We start from the raw sequence: 19,134 nt of genomic DNA, 5'->3' as shown, positions 1-19,134 counted from the left end.
TTAAACGCTCACTTTAGAAAAATTGGAGACTGCCTAAGAAATTATTATAGTTATTAATAATAAATAAATATATGTTATTCTCTAAAAATTATGATTTAAATTAAATTTACGACTCCCTATTTTATTTTTTACAATCCATTCAATTTGACATACTTTTTAACTAAACTTTAGTTGTCGAAAAATAAAATTTATTTACATGAGTTTGAAAAGTGAAATATCTATTTTAAAAAATTTACTAAGAAATTATTGAGTAAATACAAATATTATATTCTCTTTTACATAAATAGGCAAGAAAACAGTTACAAAATATAAATATAAAGGATAATTAAAAATAAATAAATATTATTGTGAAGAAAAATAAACGAGTTGTATGAAAAACAATTTTAAACTAATTAATTAAATAATTTTTTCATAAATTAAAATAAATTTTTTTTACACTTTTTACGATTTACATTTTTCGGTAAATATACAGTTATATATTATGCACACATTTTCTAAAAACTTACTTTCTAAAAACTTTTTTTTTGTACAAAACTTGTTTATTTAAAATGTTTATCAATTAACCCATGTAACCTTTACATAAAAGTAAATCCCAATCAACGTTCATTTTCATAACTTCTTGTTCGAGCCAAACTTCATAATGCTGTTTAAATTCGTCACTTAACTCAAAATGTTTCCCTAAAACAGATATTACACAGGAATCTACAGGTTCCAATTCTGGATTAGCTACCGTGTTATTGTATCTGCGATTGTTAAAACGATCAACACATGGACGAAGGGCGCATTCTTCAGCCTAGGAAAAAAACAGACATTTATTATTTATTTTTAAATCATTTAATAAAAACAATTTGAGCATATTTTGTGACAATTTTTTGCATTTACCTGAAAATCCCACGGCCTCGCATCTAAATCATTTCCAAAAGCCCAATCATCGTTGAGTCGGTGTCTAACTTTTTGATAAATGGCGCTCATAGTTTTCATGTTGGTTTTCCGCCATTGTCGGCCCAAATATTTTGTTTGCATTTTTAACAATTTTAAAACGTACAATTGCATAAGAGCATGTCTTACTTTTAAAGTTCTTTTAAGGATGGGAGCAGATTTAAAAACAACAAGCATCATTATTCTAGAATGTTTCCATTTTGTAAGTTTGTTTAAAATTCTTAATAAATTAATACAAGTAAATAAATTTCTCCATGAATAAGGAAGATTATCTCCCACTTCTAATTCGAGTGCGTTGCATTTTAATTCGGCATGATCTCCGATCACACAAGTTGGAAAATCGAGAATCGGAATAACATTACGATCGGAAACATAAGCTAATATGTTTTGATTGAAAAATTTTAAAACAAGGGGAATACAATTGGCAAACACTAAATGTTGAGACATAAATTCAAATTGATAAATGTGATTTAATTTAAAGTGTTTCAAAAGTAATAACAAAATAGCCGAAACAGCCTTAACAACTATTTCTTTGTGACGGTTAACATCTATTCCTAGTTTCATACTTTGAACTTTTGTAAATGGAATGCCAACCGGAAGAACATCGGCTACTATATTAATTGAATCCGTTTTAGTTTTTGATGTAGGAGCGGCAGCTAATAAAATTTTTAATAAAGCTATCATGTACTGGGGAAGATTGGGCAACATTGCTTGATAAAGAGTTTCCGCAGGTGTCAATTTGACCATGCTTTCTTTTTTTGAAAATGGATTTTTCGACATAATTTCTTCTCTGGAAATATGCACTTCTGATAAACTCGTAAACATATGGCTTTTCAACACTTTAACACCTTCACATATAGGCCTGGGTAAACCAACTAACGTTTCCCTATCCCCTAAAACATAATTCATTCTAATAATAATAATAATAATATTATAATATAATTTTAAATACTTTTCGAAGTTAGGCAAAATCTAAATACAAAGTTATACATCTTTAAAATCTGATAATAAAAAAAAATTTTTTAATTTTTTACTGCTAATTTTGACATTGTATGCAATTACTTACCTGGCAAAGAATATCCTACAAATTTAATTCTCGTATTTTCTAAAAAAAGATCTAAATCTTTTTGTCTCACTTTGGGTAACCATGGAAGACCTTTTCCCGAATCAGGAGTACTGGACCTTATAACTGGAGTTTCTTGATTCACTTCATTTATGCAATCATTTTCTGAAGAAGGTTGCGGTTCTTCGTAATCACGAATTTCATCATCTTCAGCCTGAAAGTAATTGAAATTTTAATTAATTCAATCCAACTGATTTCATGAGGGCAAAATTTTAATTATGTTTTTTAATGTTAATAAATAAATAACTTACAGAGTCATTCATTTCTAATCCAGGCTCATCCAATGAATTTTGCTTTAATAAACTTCTTCTGATTAATCTGGCAGCTCGCTTTTGATGCTGAGCTTCTAGTATATCTGTGCCACTAGTTGGGGGACTAGAGGATCTCATAGTTTTTGTAATTTCTATTGTATCTTCATCTGTGTTTTCAAGGCCAGCTTGTTTTCTATATTCTTTCCTCAATTTTTTAAGGGTTTCCATACCTCCCAAAGTCAATAATATAATTTTCCATAACAAAAGAAGTACTTTTTTCATTGGAAAATGTGGTGCAGAACCAGAACAAAATTTAGTGATCATACCTAAATATAAAAATTTTTACTACATTAACTGACTTGGAAAAAAAAAACTAATATGAATTTTTTATTAAGTAAATTAATTTTTACCTAACAGTTTGATTTGCAGTAGTTCATCATTAAATTCAGATTCTAAATCAGCTTTTAAATTTTCTTTAATTTCTCTATCATTTTCAGAATCATTTTCATTAATTAATCTTATAACTTCTATAATAATATACAATACACTGAGTATCACCCTTAGATCAGCAGAATCTGACAAATTGGCTGATATTTTTTTCATGGCATCATTTGCTGTTATACTATTTTCTATTTCAATATTTAAGAGTTCAACAAAAGCTGGAAACACACAACATTTATACATCAAGAGAGCATTTTTCTTGGTCCAACTTTGTTGCTCATAATCAGATTGAACCTCTGCCCAGCATCCTGCAATTTTAAAAAATTATTAACAACTTTATATAATTTTATTAGTATTACCTCAGGCAATAAAAATATTAAACTTGATATGCACCTTGAGCTAAATACAGAAAGCATCGAGCAGCTTTTATTCTGACTGCATTGTCAGCAACTTCTAATTGATCTAATAATTTCATTATTACTGATTTTTGTTGATTGTCAGTTAGTTTTTGCCAAGAAGGGGGTAATTTATATAATTCCATTTGTTCTTCAAAAGCGTTCACATTAAGTTGAAACTCTGGTTGTTCAGTATAACTGTACAATTCTGCTATTTCATTAACATGACTATCTGTGTCGTCATATATGTAATCTAAATCGGGACAATGAGATTCACTGTCAGAAAAATGCCGATGCTGTCCGATGACTCCCGTTTCTATAAAAGGACCCCTTTTTCCATTACCATTTGCATCAAATAAATCCATTTTGGAACACTTACAATACAGTAAATGTAAAACAAATATACTAAAACATTTCCTTTAAAGAAAAAAAAAAAATTAACAAAACAGTCAAATTTGTTCAGATATATTAAAAAACAAATTTTAATATTAAAAAATGATTATAATTGTTTTATATAAAAGCTAAATAAATAATTAGGCTTTTTTTTTTTTAATTTGATACTTAAAAAATAATTAAAGTCAACCATTGACTTAATCGACATTTTAAAACTGGGCCCCAAAAAATAAGCGCTGCCAGTTCAAAATTTTTGTTTTCATTCAAGTTCGTGTTAACCTTAAAAAAAAAATTTTTTGTTGTACTGGGAATTTTTTTGTTTTTATAAGTTGATAACACAAACTTGATGAAAAACTAATTTTTATAACAAAGTTTACTTTGAAATTAAAAGTATGAGTTTATCTCAGGCATCAAAATTAGTACAAAAGTTAAGGTTCAAATTAAATGACAGAAGAAAGTTAAAAAATCTTGATGGTCCACAAGGCCGTCATAATAAAATACGACAGACTGTTACCGCATTATTTAAATACGAAAGGATTGAATTAAATTATGGAAAAGCAGATGAATCTAGAGGCTATGCTGAGAGGGTAATATTTCATTAATAAAAATGATGATTAAAATCATCAGTGTTTATACATTGTTAGTAATTACTTTACTAAAAAAAAAATTGTGTTTTTAGCTTATATCAGATGCAATTAAGTATGGTGAGTATCATAAAGAAACAATGAAAATGGCTTCATATTGGTTACTAGAGGAACAACTTGTTCACAAATTATTTAAAGTATTAGTGCCAAGGTATCGAAATTCTCAACAGTCATACACCAAGATGTGGAAAGTATCAGTATCGAAACCTACTACTCTTCAAAAAACTGTTTTGGAACTTCGAAACAATATATACCCTCCTTTAGGAGAGGTAAAAACAAACAATAAAAATTTATTACATAATGTTTTACTTAGAGAAGCAAGTAAATATTATGAAATGAAAAAATCTTTAAATAATGATATTAATAAAAAAGAAACTATTTCATCTACTAACTCAACAATTGATAATACTAGTAATGATATTGTATCTGATTCGAAAAGTGAAGAAAGTAATAGTACAGATGAAGATTTAAGTTTAAATAAATTAAATTTAGAAACAACAGAAAATCAAAATACAGTAAATGAAACAAATCCTAAAAATTAAATCGGAAGATTTTTTTCGTATAACAGAAAATTACGCTATTTGTAAAAACAAAACAATGTAATTTTTTTTATTATTATTATCATTTAACTAAATTGAATTGTTACTTATAAAAAATACTTATTTCATTCATTTAACAGTTGTAAATTTCAATTTATTATTTTTATTTTTAATATTAATCAGTAAAAAAAAAATTTTTTTGATCTATCAATTATATGGTATTGATTAAGTGTTAATAAACGTAATAGTGTATTTTAAAGTAGACTTTTCTACCTTTTTACCGAATCATAAAAACATTAATTATCCAATTATAAAATTTGTTGTTATTATAATTAAAAGTTTTTTTTTTATTTTTAAACAATTATTAATCATTTAAATTAAAATTTTTTCTTTAGTACTTTATAACAGGTTTTAATTTGTACTGAAAAAAAAATTTTTGAATAATAATAATTAACTTTACATTTAAAGAAATTTTTTTTAAATTTTATGATGATTTATTATCATACCATCAAATCAAAAAAAAAAAAAAAATTTTTTTTTTGGGTACAAGTTTTAGTAGATGAAAAGAAGATGAATAGTGAAAAAAAAAAAAAAAAAAGTAAAATGAAAAATAAGTTTGGCCGCTTCTGTTTAGAAAATATAAAATCAAATAAAACGTTTTCCTTCCGAATACACATCTGAGACTTGGTCCCTCGGGATTTTAACCATCGATTCCTCCTAGTCTTCTTCCCGTATTCTCTCTCTCTATCTCTCTCTCTTCTTTCTTTCTCTTTTTAACGCGTTGAATCATTTATTTATTTTTTTAATTTAACAATTACGTGTATTTATAATTAATACTTTATAAAAAAAAAATTAAATATACAAAATTTTTTAAAAATTATTATTATCAAATAATTGAAAAGGAATTATTAATAAATAAATAAATTTAAATTAATTTGAAAATAAATTACTTATTGATTCTATATAATAGCATCTATTAATAATTATAAATTATCTTATTGCACTTTACCTATATTAAAAAAAATATAAAATCTAACTCACTATCGTTATTATTTATTATTATTATTATCGTTAAATTTAAACATCTAACACGTGATTAAGGTAAGCTATGTAGCAAATGGCCAAACGTAAAATTTCAATTTTTGATAATTTTTTATCAGGTGGCAAAGTGGGTAAAAGTTTTCTAAGATCGGAAAATGCAACATTAAATGCTTCGACACGAATCCTTTCTCTTGTTGCATGAGCTGTTCTATATTTTTGTGTTGCTCTTCGTCTTCTTCTTCTTTCTTCTCTCGTCAATGTTCCCATTTCATTTCTTTCTCTGAAAACCGACGAATAACTAAATTATTATCTTCCCCCTCCTCCTCCTCACCCACCAAAAAAAAAAAAAAACGAAATTTCCCTAAAAATTCAATAACTTAAATGCACGTATATAAAACGTAACGGAAAAGAAAAACGTTAAGGGAAAAATTTTATTTTTTTTTACGATTATATTTTTCGTAAAAATTTTCAATTTTTCATGGAACTTTTTTTTTTTTTCCTTTTAAACTGATAAGATGATAAATAATTATTTTTATAAAAGATTAATAATAATAATAATTAATTTTATTACCTTTTTCTCACGGGTATGCACAATGAATCCGCCGGTTCAATCAAACATTCTCCGCATCCATTCATATTTTAATTATCTTTTTTTTTTTATCTAAAATATTACCACAATATATTTATATTATAATCTATTACATTTTAATAATATATATTAATAGCTACTAAAAAAAAAAAAACCGTTAAAGTACCCCCGGAATAAGATTGGAAAAGGGTAAAAAAAAAAATTTTTCTTTTTTTTGCATTATTAAATGATCATATGCATCAATACTGATTTTTTTCTTTCCTTTTTTCCTTTTTTTTCCTTTTTTTATTTTATTTTACCCACGAGGATATAAATGATAAGATATTGATAGGGAAGAAAAAAAGAAAAAAAAGGAAAATTCTTACGTTTGTCTCAACATTCTGGAAATTCTTTTTATTGAAGCGACTGACGAATAAAAAAAGAAAATTTTAATACAAACATTAATATTATTATTATTATTAACGGGTAATAATATATAAAAAAATTATAAGACATTTAAACGATATAAAGGAAAATTTTTATTTCTACTTCCACGTTAATAAGAAAATAAAAATATACCTGATACTCGGAGAGATCCTTTTAAATAAAATTAAACTTATTTATTATTATTATTATTATTACACACAACAAACAAAAATTCTTTTTTTAAAATATACTAACCATCAACGGAAAAAAAAAGTGTCTTTTTATTTCCGACAGGAGAAAATTTCTAAAAAAAAAATTTTCTTTTTTTTCTCGGCGCTAGATAAACGAAACGACAGGAAAATCATAAAGAAAAATTATAATGAAATCGCACAAAAAAAAATAAAAAAATTATGTTTACCTATTGATTTAACGAAGGAAACCAATTCAATTTATAAAAAAAATTCACACGTGTCTCGCATAAATATAAGAAGAATGACAAACGTGTGGTTTATTTAACGGTATGAAAGGATTTTTTATAAATTGTGAAAAAAGAAAACTTTTCAGCATCCAGCATCTGGAGCTTATGAAACCACGCCTAACATTTTGTTCCTCCCAAATCAACGCGAAAACAATAGAAAATTTACACCAATGAGAGAGCAGCGTTTTTGAATAATACATTAAAAATGTTATTATTATTATTATTTTTTAATTTGCAACTAGGGGTGGGGTGGGGAGGGGAGGGGGGAAACAATCGAATGTCAGTTAAAAAAAAAAATTTCTTTTTTTGTGTTTCAATCAATACAAACAAAAAAAAATTTAACAATTATTTTTTTAAAAAAAAATTATTATTATTATTATTTTGAACCAAGTATTTTTTTTTACCCGGAAATAGGACAATATTTTAGTAAACTACAACATTTTGAATTTTCCTAGTGACATTTATAACCGTTTTTCCATCTAAAATATGATTCCACATCACTCAAAAAACATCATCTTGTGCTTCTTTAAACGATTCTCATCTTTCTAAAAAAAAAATTTCTTAAAAATTGATTCATCGATGATGATTAGTATTTAGTAGGTGTGTGAGTGCGTGGTTTTAAAATCAAATACCTCATACATGAAACCAATTTTTTTTAAACAAAGTCAAGTAGTAAAAAAAAAAGGAAAATTTGTGCAGCTGGTATACATATAAATTTTTTACAAATCCATACCAAAAAAAAAAAAAAAACATAATTTTTAGTGAATAAACAACATTTATCAAAGAGGGTTTAAAGGATTAGTTAAAGGAAAACAAGGAACAAACGGTCCCCAATGACACAAACAAACAAAAATCGAAATCCCTAACAGGGATTAAATTTTTTTTTTTTTTTTTTTTTATTCTCCTTTAAATAAGGGAGTTAGACATAACTACTCTTATCCATGATTTATATATTAAATCATTATAAAAAATTATTATTATTATTATTTTCACATTCAACGATTGATAAACAATCATTAATTATATAAATAATAATAATAATAAAAAAATTTGAATTATTTTAAATGGTCGAAACAAAAAAAAAAATTTGTTTGTTTATATAATAATAAAGACTAATCGTATTACGTAAAAGATGAAAAATATTTGCTCGAAAAGAACGGGGAGCGGGGGGGGGGTAACAAACCCTTTGGCACGAAATAATAAGAAAAATAAATGTGAATTATTATTATTATTTCTCATAGAAAATTTTATGAAAAAATCATTTAAAAAGAGGGAAAAATGGCCGAAGATAAAAAAATTTTATGTTTCTATAGAGACAAAGAAAAAACTCTTTTAATGTTGTGTTACCACAACTCGTGTTTACTTTCGAACATAATAATAATAATAATAACTTATTTGTTTTAAAATTGAAAATGTTTAAAATTAATTTATTATTAATTACATCGTTGAATAATAATAATAAAAAAGGTGAGAGAGATTTTCTTTTCTTTTTTTTTTTGTGGTAATATGGATTTAAATGCATTCTACTTTTTACAAAAAAATTCTAGAACGTTAAAAAAATAATTTAAATTATTTAATTAAAAAAAATAAATAAATTTTTTTTTGTTTTCAGTTGACGTAGTTACGTAAAAAAAAAAAAAAAAAAAAAAAAAATGGTGTCCGAAAATCCGTGAGATTCAAAACAAAACAAAAAACTTTCGTGCCAAATCCGAAAGAAATATGAAAAATTATTTATGACGTTCATTTCACAAGTTACTATAATGTAAAATGGCTTATCATTTCAATGCGAATCAGGTAAATAATAATAATAATAATAATAATAATAATAATAACGATATTGTTTGTTTTGGTCCCTGGCACAAAAAAGTCAACGAATTTGTCGCTTTATTGATTTCCTTGCAAAAGGGAAAGAAAAAAAAAAAAAAAAACAATTTTAATAAGTCACGAATTGAAAGGTGGCCGCGGGGTGTGAGCGGCAGTGGCGGTGGATGCTTTGGCAAATGTAAAAATGACTGATTAATATTATTATTATTATTATTTTGCAATATATAAAAAAAAAAACAAACAACTTTGTCTATAAGAAAACTTTTTAAAACAAATTACAAAAAACGCAATGCACATATGCGTTTGTATGCAAAAACATAATAATAATAATAATATTTATTTACATATATATTAAGATATTATAAGGTTTAATTGCACAATTAAACAATAATAATAATAATAATTTTTTTGTCTTCTGCTACCGTTTGTGGTAGTTAATACTATTTATTTATTTATTGTTTTAATAATGATAAAAAAACTTTTTTTTGAGACAAAAATAATAAAAAATATTTCGAAAAAAAAGAAAATTTTTTTTGCAAAAGTGCAAACTGATCTAAGTGTTTTTAGAAAAGAAAATTTTTTTTCTAGACTTTTCTTTCATAATCGATTATATTTAAATATTTAAAACTTTTTTTCTTTTATTTTTCTTTTAGTCATCATAAAACTACAAAAGAAAAATAAGTTATATTATTATTATTATTGTTATGTTTCATTATTAAAAATATTTTTTATAAATAAATTTCGTTTTTTTCGGAGAGGGGGAAGGGAAGGGGGAAAATTGTGAAGGATTTGTGATAACACAGGATGATTCCACAAATATAAAAAATTTAGGTAAATTTCTAAAAACAAACATTTGTAGCAAACACGTGTAATTTTTTTTTTAATTATTGCACCTGCAAAATGAAAATCTTAACTATCCGTGTAATGATTCAAAGGGAATTGATTTCTTAATCCTGAGGGAAACAAAAAAAAAATATAGGGAGGGTTTCAGTTTAAAGGGTGTGAAAATTCAGGGTCGTCTTTTCTCTCTCTCTCTCTCTCTTGGTCATTTACTCAATTATATTCCTTAAAAAAAAAAGAGGAGGAGGAGGAGGAGGATGAGGATACTTTTTTTCGATTTACAATTTGATACAAGAATTTAATTCGATTTTATTACAAATTATTTATTCGTTAACATCCTCAAATCATTTAAATTTTTCAATTATAAAAAAACGTAAAATAAAATAAAATTTTCCGATTTCCTTTGTAAAAAAAAAAAAAAAAAAAAAAAAAAATCAATTTTAAAACTTTAGTCGCCCCTGAATTTTCTTTTTTTTCCCCCCCTTCGGAAAACTATAAAAATTACTTGTAAGATGTTTTTTTTTTTTTGCACGTGTTACAAATGTCGTAATGTAATTATTAGTGTTGAGAGTAATCGAAATTCTCTTAGGAAATTTTCTTTTTTTCCTTTTTCTTTTTTTCAAGTTGAAAAATTTTTTTTTTTTTTTTTTTGGTACATAAAATTAGTTTTAATAACGAATCGAATGGTTTATACGTTTTTGATTATTTCGTACGACAACAAAATTATACAATACAAGACAATAATTTAGAAAAAGAAAAAAAAAATTTAAATTATCGAACGAAACACGTGGTTGGTGCGCTTATGAAAATTAATCAATCAAAATTTATTATTATTCGCCGACATGTTGGCACGTGCAAGACCGAACGCGTGAAACCGCCTCTCAAGTTATTACATACATAAAAATTATTATTATTCGATAACAAAAAAAAAATTGTTATAATTTAAATAATGAAAAATTTACCCCTTTTTACTAATTTAAAAAAAATGTTTTTTTAAACCATTTTTTTTCCCTTCCCCCCATTAGTTCGATGATAAATACAGTCCGAGAAAATTAGGAAATTGGGAATACCCAAAATGGTATCCTGATAGACCAAGACAACGTCATAAAACAACAAAAATAATTGCCGATGATAAAGGGCGATTGTTGGATGGCATAAAAAGAGAAAATCCCTGGGGAAACTATATAGGAACGTGGGATTTACCAAAGAGAATAACGCGAGATTACAGTAAGTTTTCACACGTTTAATAAACATTTTTTAAAAAATTTTTTAAATCCGCGAATTTTTTTTTTACTTACAAGTAAAAAAACTTGTGGCACCGCCGGAAAGACTTGTAAAATTATGGGATAAAAAAAAACAACCTGAAGTAACTCTTAAAGTTGAAGAACCTCGCATTGAAGAAAACCAAGAAGAAAAAAATTTAGAAGAAGTAAGTAAACCTTAATATATACCTTTCGTCAAAAAAAAAAAAAGGATTTCAACTTAAAAAAAATTTTTTTTTTGTTTAAAATTATCCGATAGGGTACTTGTAAAATATGTGGAAAATTATATGCCGATTGTACCTGCGAAAAAGTTGTACAATCAAAATCCTCGGATTCGATTGATGAAGAGGAAAAATGTGCTGAACCCCTCACATGTCCCAAATGCAATAATGATATTTGCCTTTGCGAAGATAAATGTCAATGCAATGTTTGAACAAAAAAAAAAAAAATTATTTTTTATATTTACAAAAAATCAACAAAATTTTTTTATATTTTATTATTTTTAATATAACTTTTTTTTTTATAAAGTAATTAAGAAATAAAATCGATTTCGATCTAATTATTTTAGTTGTTATTAAAATAAAATAAATTATTAACCTTTTAGTATAAGAAATAAAATTTTTAAAAAAATGTCATTTCAGTTTTCGACCGACGGCAAATATTTAACATCAGCCGAAAAATGTTTTCTAAAAAGAAATAAATCTTCTTCGGCGTTGAACCTTCATTCTCCAGCGAAAAAATTCGATTCGGAGATCGTAACGAAAGAAGAAGAAGAACAAGATGTCGATTTAAAAAAATCAAATTCGATCGATGAAAGAATAAAAAAAATTTTAGAATCCGTTGAAGAACCTGCGAAAGAAAATACCGTGAAAGATTTTTGTCCGGAAATAAAAGCATTATCCAAACATAACCGAGAAAAAACAAACGTGGTGTCATCCGATCTTGCATCGTTGGTGGAAAATGGGAAAAATTTTAAAAAAAGTGAAAATTTATTAAATTCCTACTTGGAGGATCACGTTAATAAATACGAAGAAGTGAGAGACGAAATCGATTTTGAAATAAATGAAGAAAAATCTAAAGAAATGACTGACGCCAATGACCAAACGGAAAATGTGGAAAATTCGCCACAAAACAAAGACGCAACCATGAACTTTAATAATTATTCTAACGTGGCGAAAAAATTTCACGATGATAACCTCAAACACCAACCTCTTCCGGATGTCATCAATGATCCCATGTATAAAGCTCTCATTAGTGATAGATATCCCTTTCCAGGTGAATCCCTAAAAGTTGGTACGATGCCAACGGCAATCGGATGGAAGAATTATTCCGTACCTGGACCGACCGAATGTTCAAAGTTAAAAATCTTTCGTCCGAAAACAGCATCGGATCCCAAGGTAAAAAAAGTAAAGGAAGAAAGACCGAAAACTTCGAAAAATTATGTACCCAAAAAGGTATTACCCATCGATTTAGCAATCTGTTGGGATTTGAAACCTGATGACTCCATAAAAGAACCGAAAAGGAGTTTGCATATAGATGGAAGTAACGGTTGCATCGCTCCAGCCGTTTTTACGATGATTCATCAACAAGATAATTCCAAAGAGCAAAACGTTTCCGGTTCGTGTTTGCCTTTGGCTGAAAAAATAAGTCCAGGCATCGAGGAAAGCAATCTGGCAAATTTACCGTCTCAGGAAGGTGGAAAAATACAAAATTCTGTATTAAAATGTCCGATCAATAAAGAGGCCATCATGTCTTGCGTAAAAGCATCTCCGAAAGATAGCAAACAATCGGATAGTCCGATGAGTTTCACTTCCGTTTTGACAAACGTAAGTAATAAAACTCGTGAAAATTCAAAAACTTTTTTGTCTAACGAGGAAGCGAATAAAATTCTAACAAGAAAACTCATGACGTTACAAAGGGAAAAAGAAAAGAAGGGAAATTATTTCGATCCTAAAAAGTATGTTTTCAACAGTAATAATAATAATAATTTCAATTGCGGGTCTTATAATGATAAAAAAATAAATCACAGCACGCCAAATTTGGCTTCAAAATGTAGCGGAAGCAAATGCGGTACCGACAAAACCAGTCAAGACTCGTTTAATAAAAATAAAAGTTTGACGAATTTGAGTAGGGGATCAAGTGATGGAAGTAAATATCCACAAATAAACAAAGATGAAAATAAAAGTAGATCGAGTTCGGGACATTCGAAATCTCACGGATGTTCCCACAACGATAATTCTGGAAAAACCGAAAACAAAAATACGACGAAAACGGAAACGACAAAGAGCGACAGTCCAAATTCTTCGGGATCGTCACTCGGTTTAAAATCTTATAAGGGATCTAAAAATCACGTAGTGATCCCTGGAAAGAAAAAATATTCCATCGGGACTTTACTACCACCGTTTTCGTATTGGCCGCAAAATAACAGTCAAAATTATCCGGAACACTGGAGACTTGCCAGCGTGTACCAACACTCTTACAAACCAATAAATAATAGAAAAAGGCCACTGCTGGCAAGTGTTTTCCAGTAATAGTATTAATAGTATAAATAAGTTAATAATAATAATTAAACACAGTAAAAAACTCACCAGTAGTAGCAAGTAATTCTTCTTCGTAAAAAATGAATTGTAAATAATTTTAAAATAAATAAAATCAACTCGTATTAAGCAATCTATGATACTCGTTGAAAAATGTGCACTTTTTAATACCGTCCCAAACTTTGGACGCGTAGTGAAACCTAAAAAAAAAAAAAAAAAAAACAAAAATTTAATCGATAACAAATACAATAATCGATTGATTATTTTAATAAAATGCTTTTTTTTTTGGCACAGTGCTATAAGAAAATATTATCAAGACTGTTATTTTTTCATGTATTCTTTTTTAGCCTTAAGATTTAAGCACTTTAATGTAATAATTAATTTTTATACAATAAACAAAATATGTACAAATTTTAAAAAAAAGTAAACATTGCAACTCATGCAAATAATCAATATATATTTGTATATATTTATGTATTGCTAAATTTGTTCTTTGAATGAAAGAAAAAAAAAAAAAAAAAAAAAAGTTTTTATCGGAAAATTCAAGGCGAACTTAATTGAAACCACAAAGTGAAGAAATTAAGAAATTGATAAATATAAACGTAAGTAATAGTACTCAGTTTGAGTGCACACACACACACAGAAAACAAATGGTTGTTATTAAATCAAATCATTAGGTGAGCCTCAAATTTATTTATTTATTTATTTATTTAAAAACAATTTATTTAATGTATCTTATTGAATTTTTTAAATACAGTATGATGATGATACAACCAAAAAAAAAAAAAAAAACAGAATATTTATTGAATATTTCATTATTAAATTCAAATATTGAGATTATTTTTTTTTTTTTTGAATTTTTTCTCTTGGTAAAAGTTCTGACTGAATTTTAAAAGCCTAAAATATGTAATTTATTATCGTGTAATAAATTTAACGATTAATCAATCATAACTTTAACCTTCGCAATATTTTATTTCAAAAAAAAAAAAAAAAAAAATTTATTTATTAGTTAATTTCCTTTGTTTTTATCAGGCATAAAATTGTACAACTGCAAAACAAATGAAAAAAATTTACACAAAAAATTATCATGAACAGAATTTGATGACCACACATGGTGGGCACCATGTATTTAAATAAAAAAAGAAAAATTTTGTATTTTATGCTTTCTGTTCATTTTTTTTTAAATCGTGTAAATTTTAAATGTAATAAAAAATAAAAGATTTGATTTCTCACCAATTTTTTTCAGTTAAAGCCGAATGAGTCAATGGTGATCTGGGAGTCGAAAGAATTTGTCGTCGAATTTGATTAATGAGATCGGCGAAACCGGAGTGTCCTTTATATTTGGTAGGATCTATTTTATAATTTTACACATATTTTATTATTTTTCTTACAAATATGTACGAAAATAAATTAAAAATGAAAAGTTATTCGTCAAAAGTTTTACCTTCGTCCATTTCCGGTAACAAAAATAAATTGATTAATTCTCCGCAAGATTCACTGTTTAAAGCTGGATTTACTTCACCGTTTGCTATTCCAAAACCCGTTTGAAATTGAAGTCTAGAATGTGAAAATGTCTTGCAGTAGATTTCCTAAAATTAAAATTAAAATTAAAATTAAAATTAAAATAGTCGTTTTATTTTACAATAACGTTTAATATGATAAATAAATACCTGCATTTCTTTAATTTTTCTCGGTTCAAAATCTGAATCAGGAGATTTATTGTGTACAAACATAATGTGAGGAAAATATTCAACCATAGCTTCATCGACAGCTGTGGGTGTTGATGGTTTCAACATCTCAGCAGTTTGCAAAAATCTTAAAACATAATAAAACTTCAATTATTTATAATAGTACAAAAAAAAAAATAAAATAAATGGTATTTATTCATTACCTAATGAAATCAGGATCGAACCAATAATCTTGTACAAATAATACAATGTGACAAACACTGTAAAGAAATGTTATTAATTGTAAACTTTGAATTTCGACATCATTCGATTCAACACAATAGTCTGAATGTTGAAATTTTTTTCCAAGGGAATCTTGTTGTTGAAAAAGTCTTATATAACTAGAAGGTGAAAGGATTGGTTGAGTATCCAGAAATAGTGTACGATTATTTGTTATGTAAACATCTATGCCATTTGTTTTATGAACTGCAGTTTCCAAATCTTCAGTCTTTTCTATATTAAAAATATATTTACTGAAATGTGAATCATTCAAAATATTAAAAACTACTTTAATTTTTATAATTTTTTCAACTCCACATTAATAAAACTCACTTCTTGTTTAACAATTTAGGTTCGGCTAACAATGACAATATGGTAGATTTACCCACTCCTTGGTATCCTACCACACCCACCACTAAAAAATCATTTTGATCACTTAAATACTCTAGACATGCATCAACCAAAGCTGAATTTTCTAAATCTAAGAGTTTAACTGGTGCTGTCATTTCAGGAACAGCAATTGCTTGAATTAAAAATTATTATAAAATTAAAAATAATATATGAACAACTATATTAATGACAAATATCTAATCTTACAATCAGTCGTAGATGGCTTAGAATGCAATTGATAAACTGGTTGCGAATTTTCTCCATCCTTCCTAAAAACAGTTAAATCTCTATTTCATATATATGTATATTACAAGAAAAGCACCTTTTGTAGCAAAATGAGACTAACTTTTGATTTTGTGCGCTTAAATTGCCTTTAGACGTTGGAGATAAAGCTCTTTCGCTACCCCTGGTTTTAAGAAGAATTGTAGGATGTTGTTTTTCTTCTTTTAAATGTGAAAATAAGGCTCTTTTGGAATTATGATCCCGGCTATATTCTCTATCTAATTTAGACATGGGGCCCCGTCGATGTTCCTAAAATATGAATTGTTTCATTTAAAATTAAATTAAAAATTTTAATAAAGTATATAATATAACCTCACTATTAACAGGTAACTTAAAGTGCTTACCTTGTTTGATAAAAAATCTGATTTCTTTCTATATTCTTGACTTCTCGAATAATCACCCATTTTATCCAGATTTGAATAATTTTTTTTAATCAAAAACTAATTAAAAAACTTTGGCAAAAATTTTAACTTAAATATAACCTAACTACTAATTCATGTTGGTTTCATTTACAATAAAGTACAATAAATGTTTAATTATATATGAAATATAAAGTAAATAAAAAAATAAAAAAATTATTTTATTAAATTAGGTATAGGGATTGTAAAATCATTTTATAAATTCCTTTTATCTTCAAGAGGTTTACCACAAAACGAGTAACTGACAAAAAATCACACTTACTGTTTCAAAACACGATTAGTTTATTATTTCGCCGATAGATGTCTCTCAATTCATTTTTTTTCCCTCCTAAATAGATTGGAATGTTTAAAGAATTTGGTTTTCATGACTGATATCAGATGCTCAATTGGAAAGTAAAAAAAAAAAAAAAAAATTCATTTAATTAATAAAAGAAATGTAAAATATTTTCCTTAATATATTACTTAATAATAATATTTTCATTCCTGTAATTAAAAAATTTAATTTCAAGTTTGAAAATGATAATTTATCAAAGATAATTTTAAATAAAAATAAATATCGATATTATTAAAAACCGAAAAAAAAAAACATTAGCTCATTATTAAAAATAATTTATTTGATTATAACAAAAAAATAAAACCTTGTCATTTGTATGATATACATAAAACCTTCAAGGTGTGAAATAATAATAAAAGAATAAGGTCCTTCTCATTATTTTCCCTGAAAATAACATTCAAATCATAAAAAAAAACCTCGGCTGCAATGACAATACAAGAGAAACAAGAATATAATATGGCTTACATGTCGAAAGTCACGTTTCAATTTTTATTAACCTAATTTTCTTTTTTCTTTTTTTTTTTCGTTAATATTTTCATTTAATTTTAATAACATTAATTAATATAATAAAATATTTTACTTAGAAATCAATAAATAAATAATAATAACAATAATAATTATCAATTAATATACATATTCATTAAAATTTTGTATAAAAATTAATTAATTAATTATTAATTATTTTTTGAACCGTTATAATAATTTATATAATATTAATTAATAATAGTTATGTAATTATTAATTATAATTAAATTACAATTTTAAAAAAAAAAAAAATTGATTTCCCAAAAAGAAAACAAAAACATGTGGGAAAGTTCATGAACCTAATAATGACGTAATATGGCATTCATGTTGCTAGGATACGGTCAAATCGATGAATCTCCCTTATTATTATTATTATTATTACTTTTTTCCGTCTCGTGAGAGTAAAAAATTCATTATGTGAAAAAAAAAAAAATACTAAATTTTATTATAAAATAATTTATAAAATCCTGTAGGATTAAATTAAATTAAAATTATTAACGACGACTTGAATACAAGAAAAGTCAAACAAGAACAAAAAACTTTTCGTTGAATAATAACAATTATTTTTTTATTAAAATTATACATTAAATAATCATCATCATCATCATCTTTTTTATACAAAATAATAATAATAATAATAATAAACTCATTTCGCGAATGAATTTTATAGAAATTTTTCCCTCCTCCTACGATTAGTATTATCTAATATGATGGAAATAATAATTTGCCAAATATCCTAGATACGGTACACGTGGTACAAAATAAATTGACCTTGAAAATTCCAGACACGTGGAAAGATTCTAGTAATGCTAAAAAAAAATTAAAAATAATTTTCAGGTATGCCGTGAACTATTTTTAAAAGTAGGTTATCATCAATCAATTAATATAACGTAACGTGATTCCAGATTTTTTTTTTCTCCAAAATGTTTTTTTTTTTTTTTTGTGTTCCTTTCATTCCAGTATATTATTATATCAAGGACTCTGGAATAAAATAAATCAACGTTTATATTATTACATTATAACAAAAATATAAACAAACAGCATCAATTTAACTTAATAATGATTTTTATTACTTTGAATAAATTTTCTTTTTTTTTATGTATACATACATACATGCATAAATATTTATTTATTTATTTCCTCTATAAAAAAAAAAATAATTTTTTATTTAATAGGTCGAGGTAAATAAAATTATTTTTAAAAATAATATTTATAAATGATAAGAGAGAAAAAAAGATGATGATAAAATTTATTTATTTATTTTTTTTTTCTACTTCAAATCTACTTTTCGATTGATACGCACACGCACACGCACACACGCACATACTCTCTTAATTGATTATTATTATTATTATTATTACGTTAACGATATAGCAAATTAATGAAAAAAAATAAATAAGTAAATAAAAATAGAAAATTTCCCATGAAAACATATTAAATTAAATGCGAGAGAATTAGCGCCAAAAAAATTTATTTATTTATAAAATATTCGAAAGGAAAATAAAAATAAATAAAAACAATTTTAATTAAAAAATAA

The 19,134-nt window shown here is 25.7% G+C and overlaps 5 protein-coding genes across 5 annotated transcripts; 2 read left to right on the top strand and 3 right to left on the bottom strand.

The window, feature by feature from the left end:
- Positions 1–559: 559 nt before the first annotated feature.
- Positions 560–3,514, bottom strand: Phum_PHUM229220 (protein FAM40A, putative; the record flags this gene model as incomplete). The annotated part of the gene is made up of 6 exons (XM_002425919.1): positions 560–793; positions 883–1,832; positions 2,006–2,216; positions 2,314–2,639; positions 2,724–3,062; positions 3,148–3,514. The coding sequence occupies 6 exons, from the start codon at positions 3,512–3,514 to the stop codon at positions 560–562; spliced, it is 2,427 nt and encodes an 808-aa protein (XP_002425964.1).
- A 420-nt stretch (positions 3,515–3,934) lies between these two features.
- Positions 3,935–4,728, top strand: Phum_PHUM229210 (mitochondrial 50S ribosomal protein L17, putative; the record flags this gene model as incomplete). Its single annotated transcript, XM_002425918.1, has 2 exons — positions 3,935–4,129; positions 4,222–4,728. 2 exons carry the CDS (start codon positions 3,935–3,937, stop codon positions 4,726–4,728), a joined length of 702 nt encoding a protein of 233 aa, XP_002425963.1.
- Positions 4,729–5,802: 1,074 nt separating this feature from the next.
- Positions 5,803–6,734, bottom strand: Phum_PHUM229200 (Helix-loop-helix protein, putative; the record flags this gene model as incomplete). The annotated part of the gene is made up of 2 exons (XM_002425917.1): positions 5,803–6,046; positions 6,721–6,734. The coding sequence occupies 2 exons, from the start codon at positions 6,732–6,734 to the stop codon at positions 5,803–5,805; spliced, it is 258 nt and encodes an 85-aa protein (XP_002425962.1).
- A 3,851-nt stretch (positions 6,735–10,585) lies between these two features.
- Phum_PHUM229190 (uncharacterized protein) lies at positions 10,586–13,695 on the top strand (the record flags this gene model as incomplete). Its single annotated transcript, XM_002425916.1, has 5 exons — positions 10,586–10,588; positions 10,928–11,129; positions 11,204–11,331; positions 11,424–11,591; positions 11,806–13,695. The coding sequence occupies 5 exons, from the start codon at positions 10,586–10,588 to the stop codon at positions 13,693–13,695; spliced, it is 2,391 nt and encodes a 796-aa protein (XP_002425961.1).
- Positions 13,696–14,930: 1,235 nt separating this feature from the next.
- On the bottom strand, positions 14,931–16,723 carry Phum_PHUM229180 (uncharacterized protein; the record flags this gene model as incomplete). Its single annotated transcript, XM_002425915.1, has 8 exons — positions 14,931–15,052; positions 15,146–15,290; positions 15,372–15,516; positions 15,593–15,901; positions 15,981–16,170; positions 16,245–16,306; positions 16,384–16,568; positions 16,664–16,723. The coding sequence occupies 8 exons, from the start codon at positions 16,721–16,723 to the stop codon at positions 14,931–14,933; spliced, it is 1,218 nt and encodes a 405-aa protein (XP_002425960.1).
- Between the last annotated feature and the right edge of the window lie 2,411 nt (positions 16,724–19,134).

Source organism: Pediculus humanus, genomic scaffold (genome assembly GCF_000006295.1).
Source record: "Pediculus humanus corporis 1103172107592 genomic scaffold, whole genome shotgun sequence".
NCBI lineage: Eukaryota > Metazoa > Arthropoda > Insecta > Psocodea > Pediculidae > Pediculus > Pediculus humanus.
The sequence above is the reverse complement of the archived record's forward strand: the minus strand, read 5'-3'. Positions and strand labels throughout refer to the sequence as shown.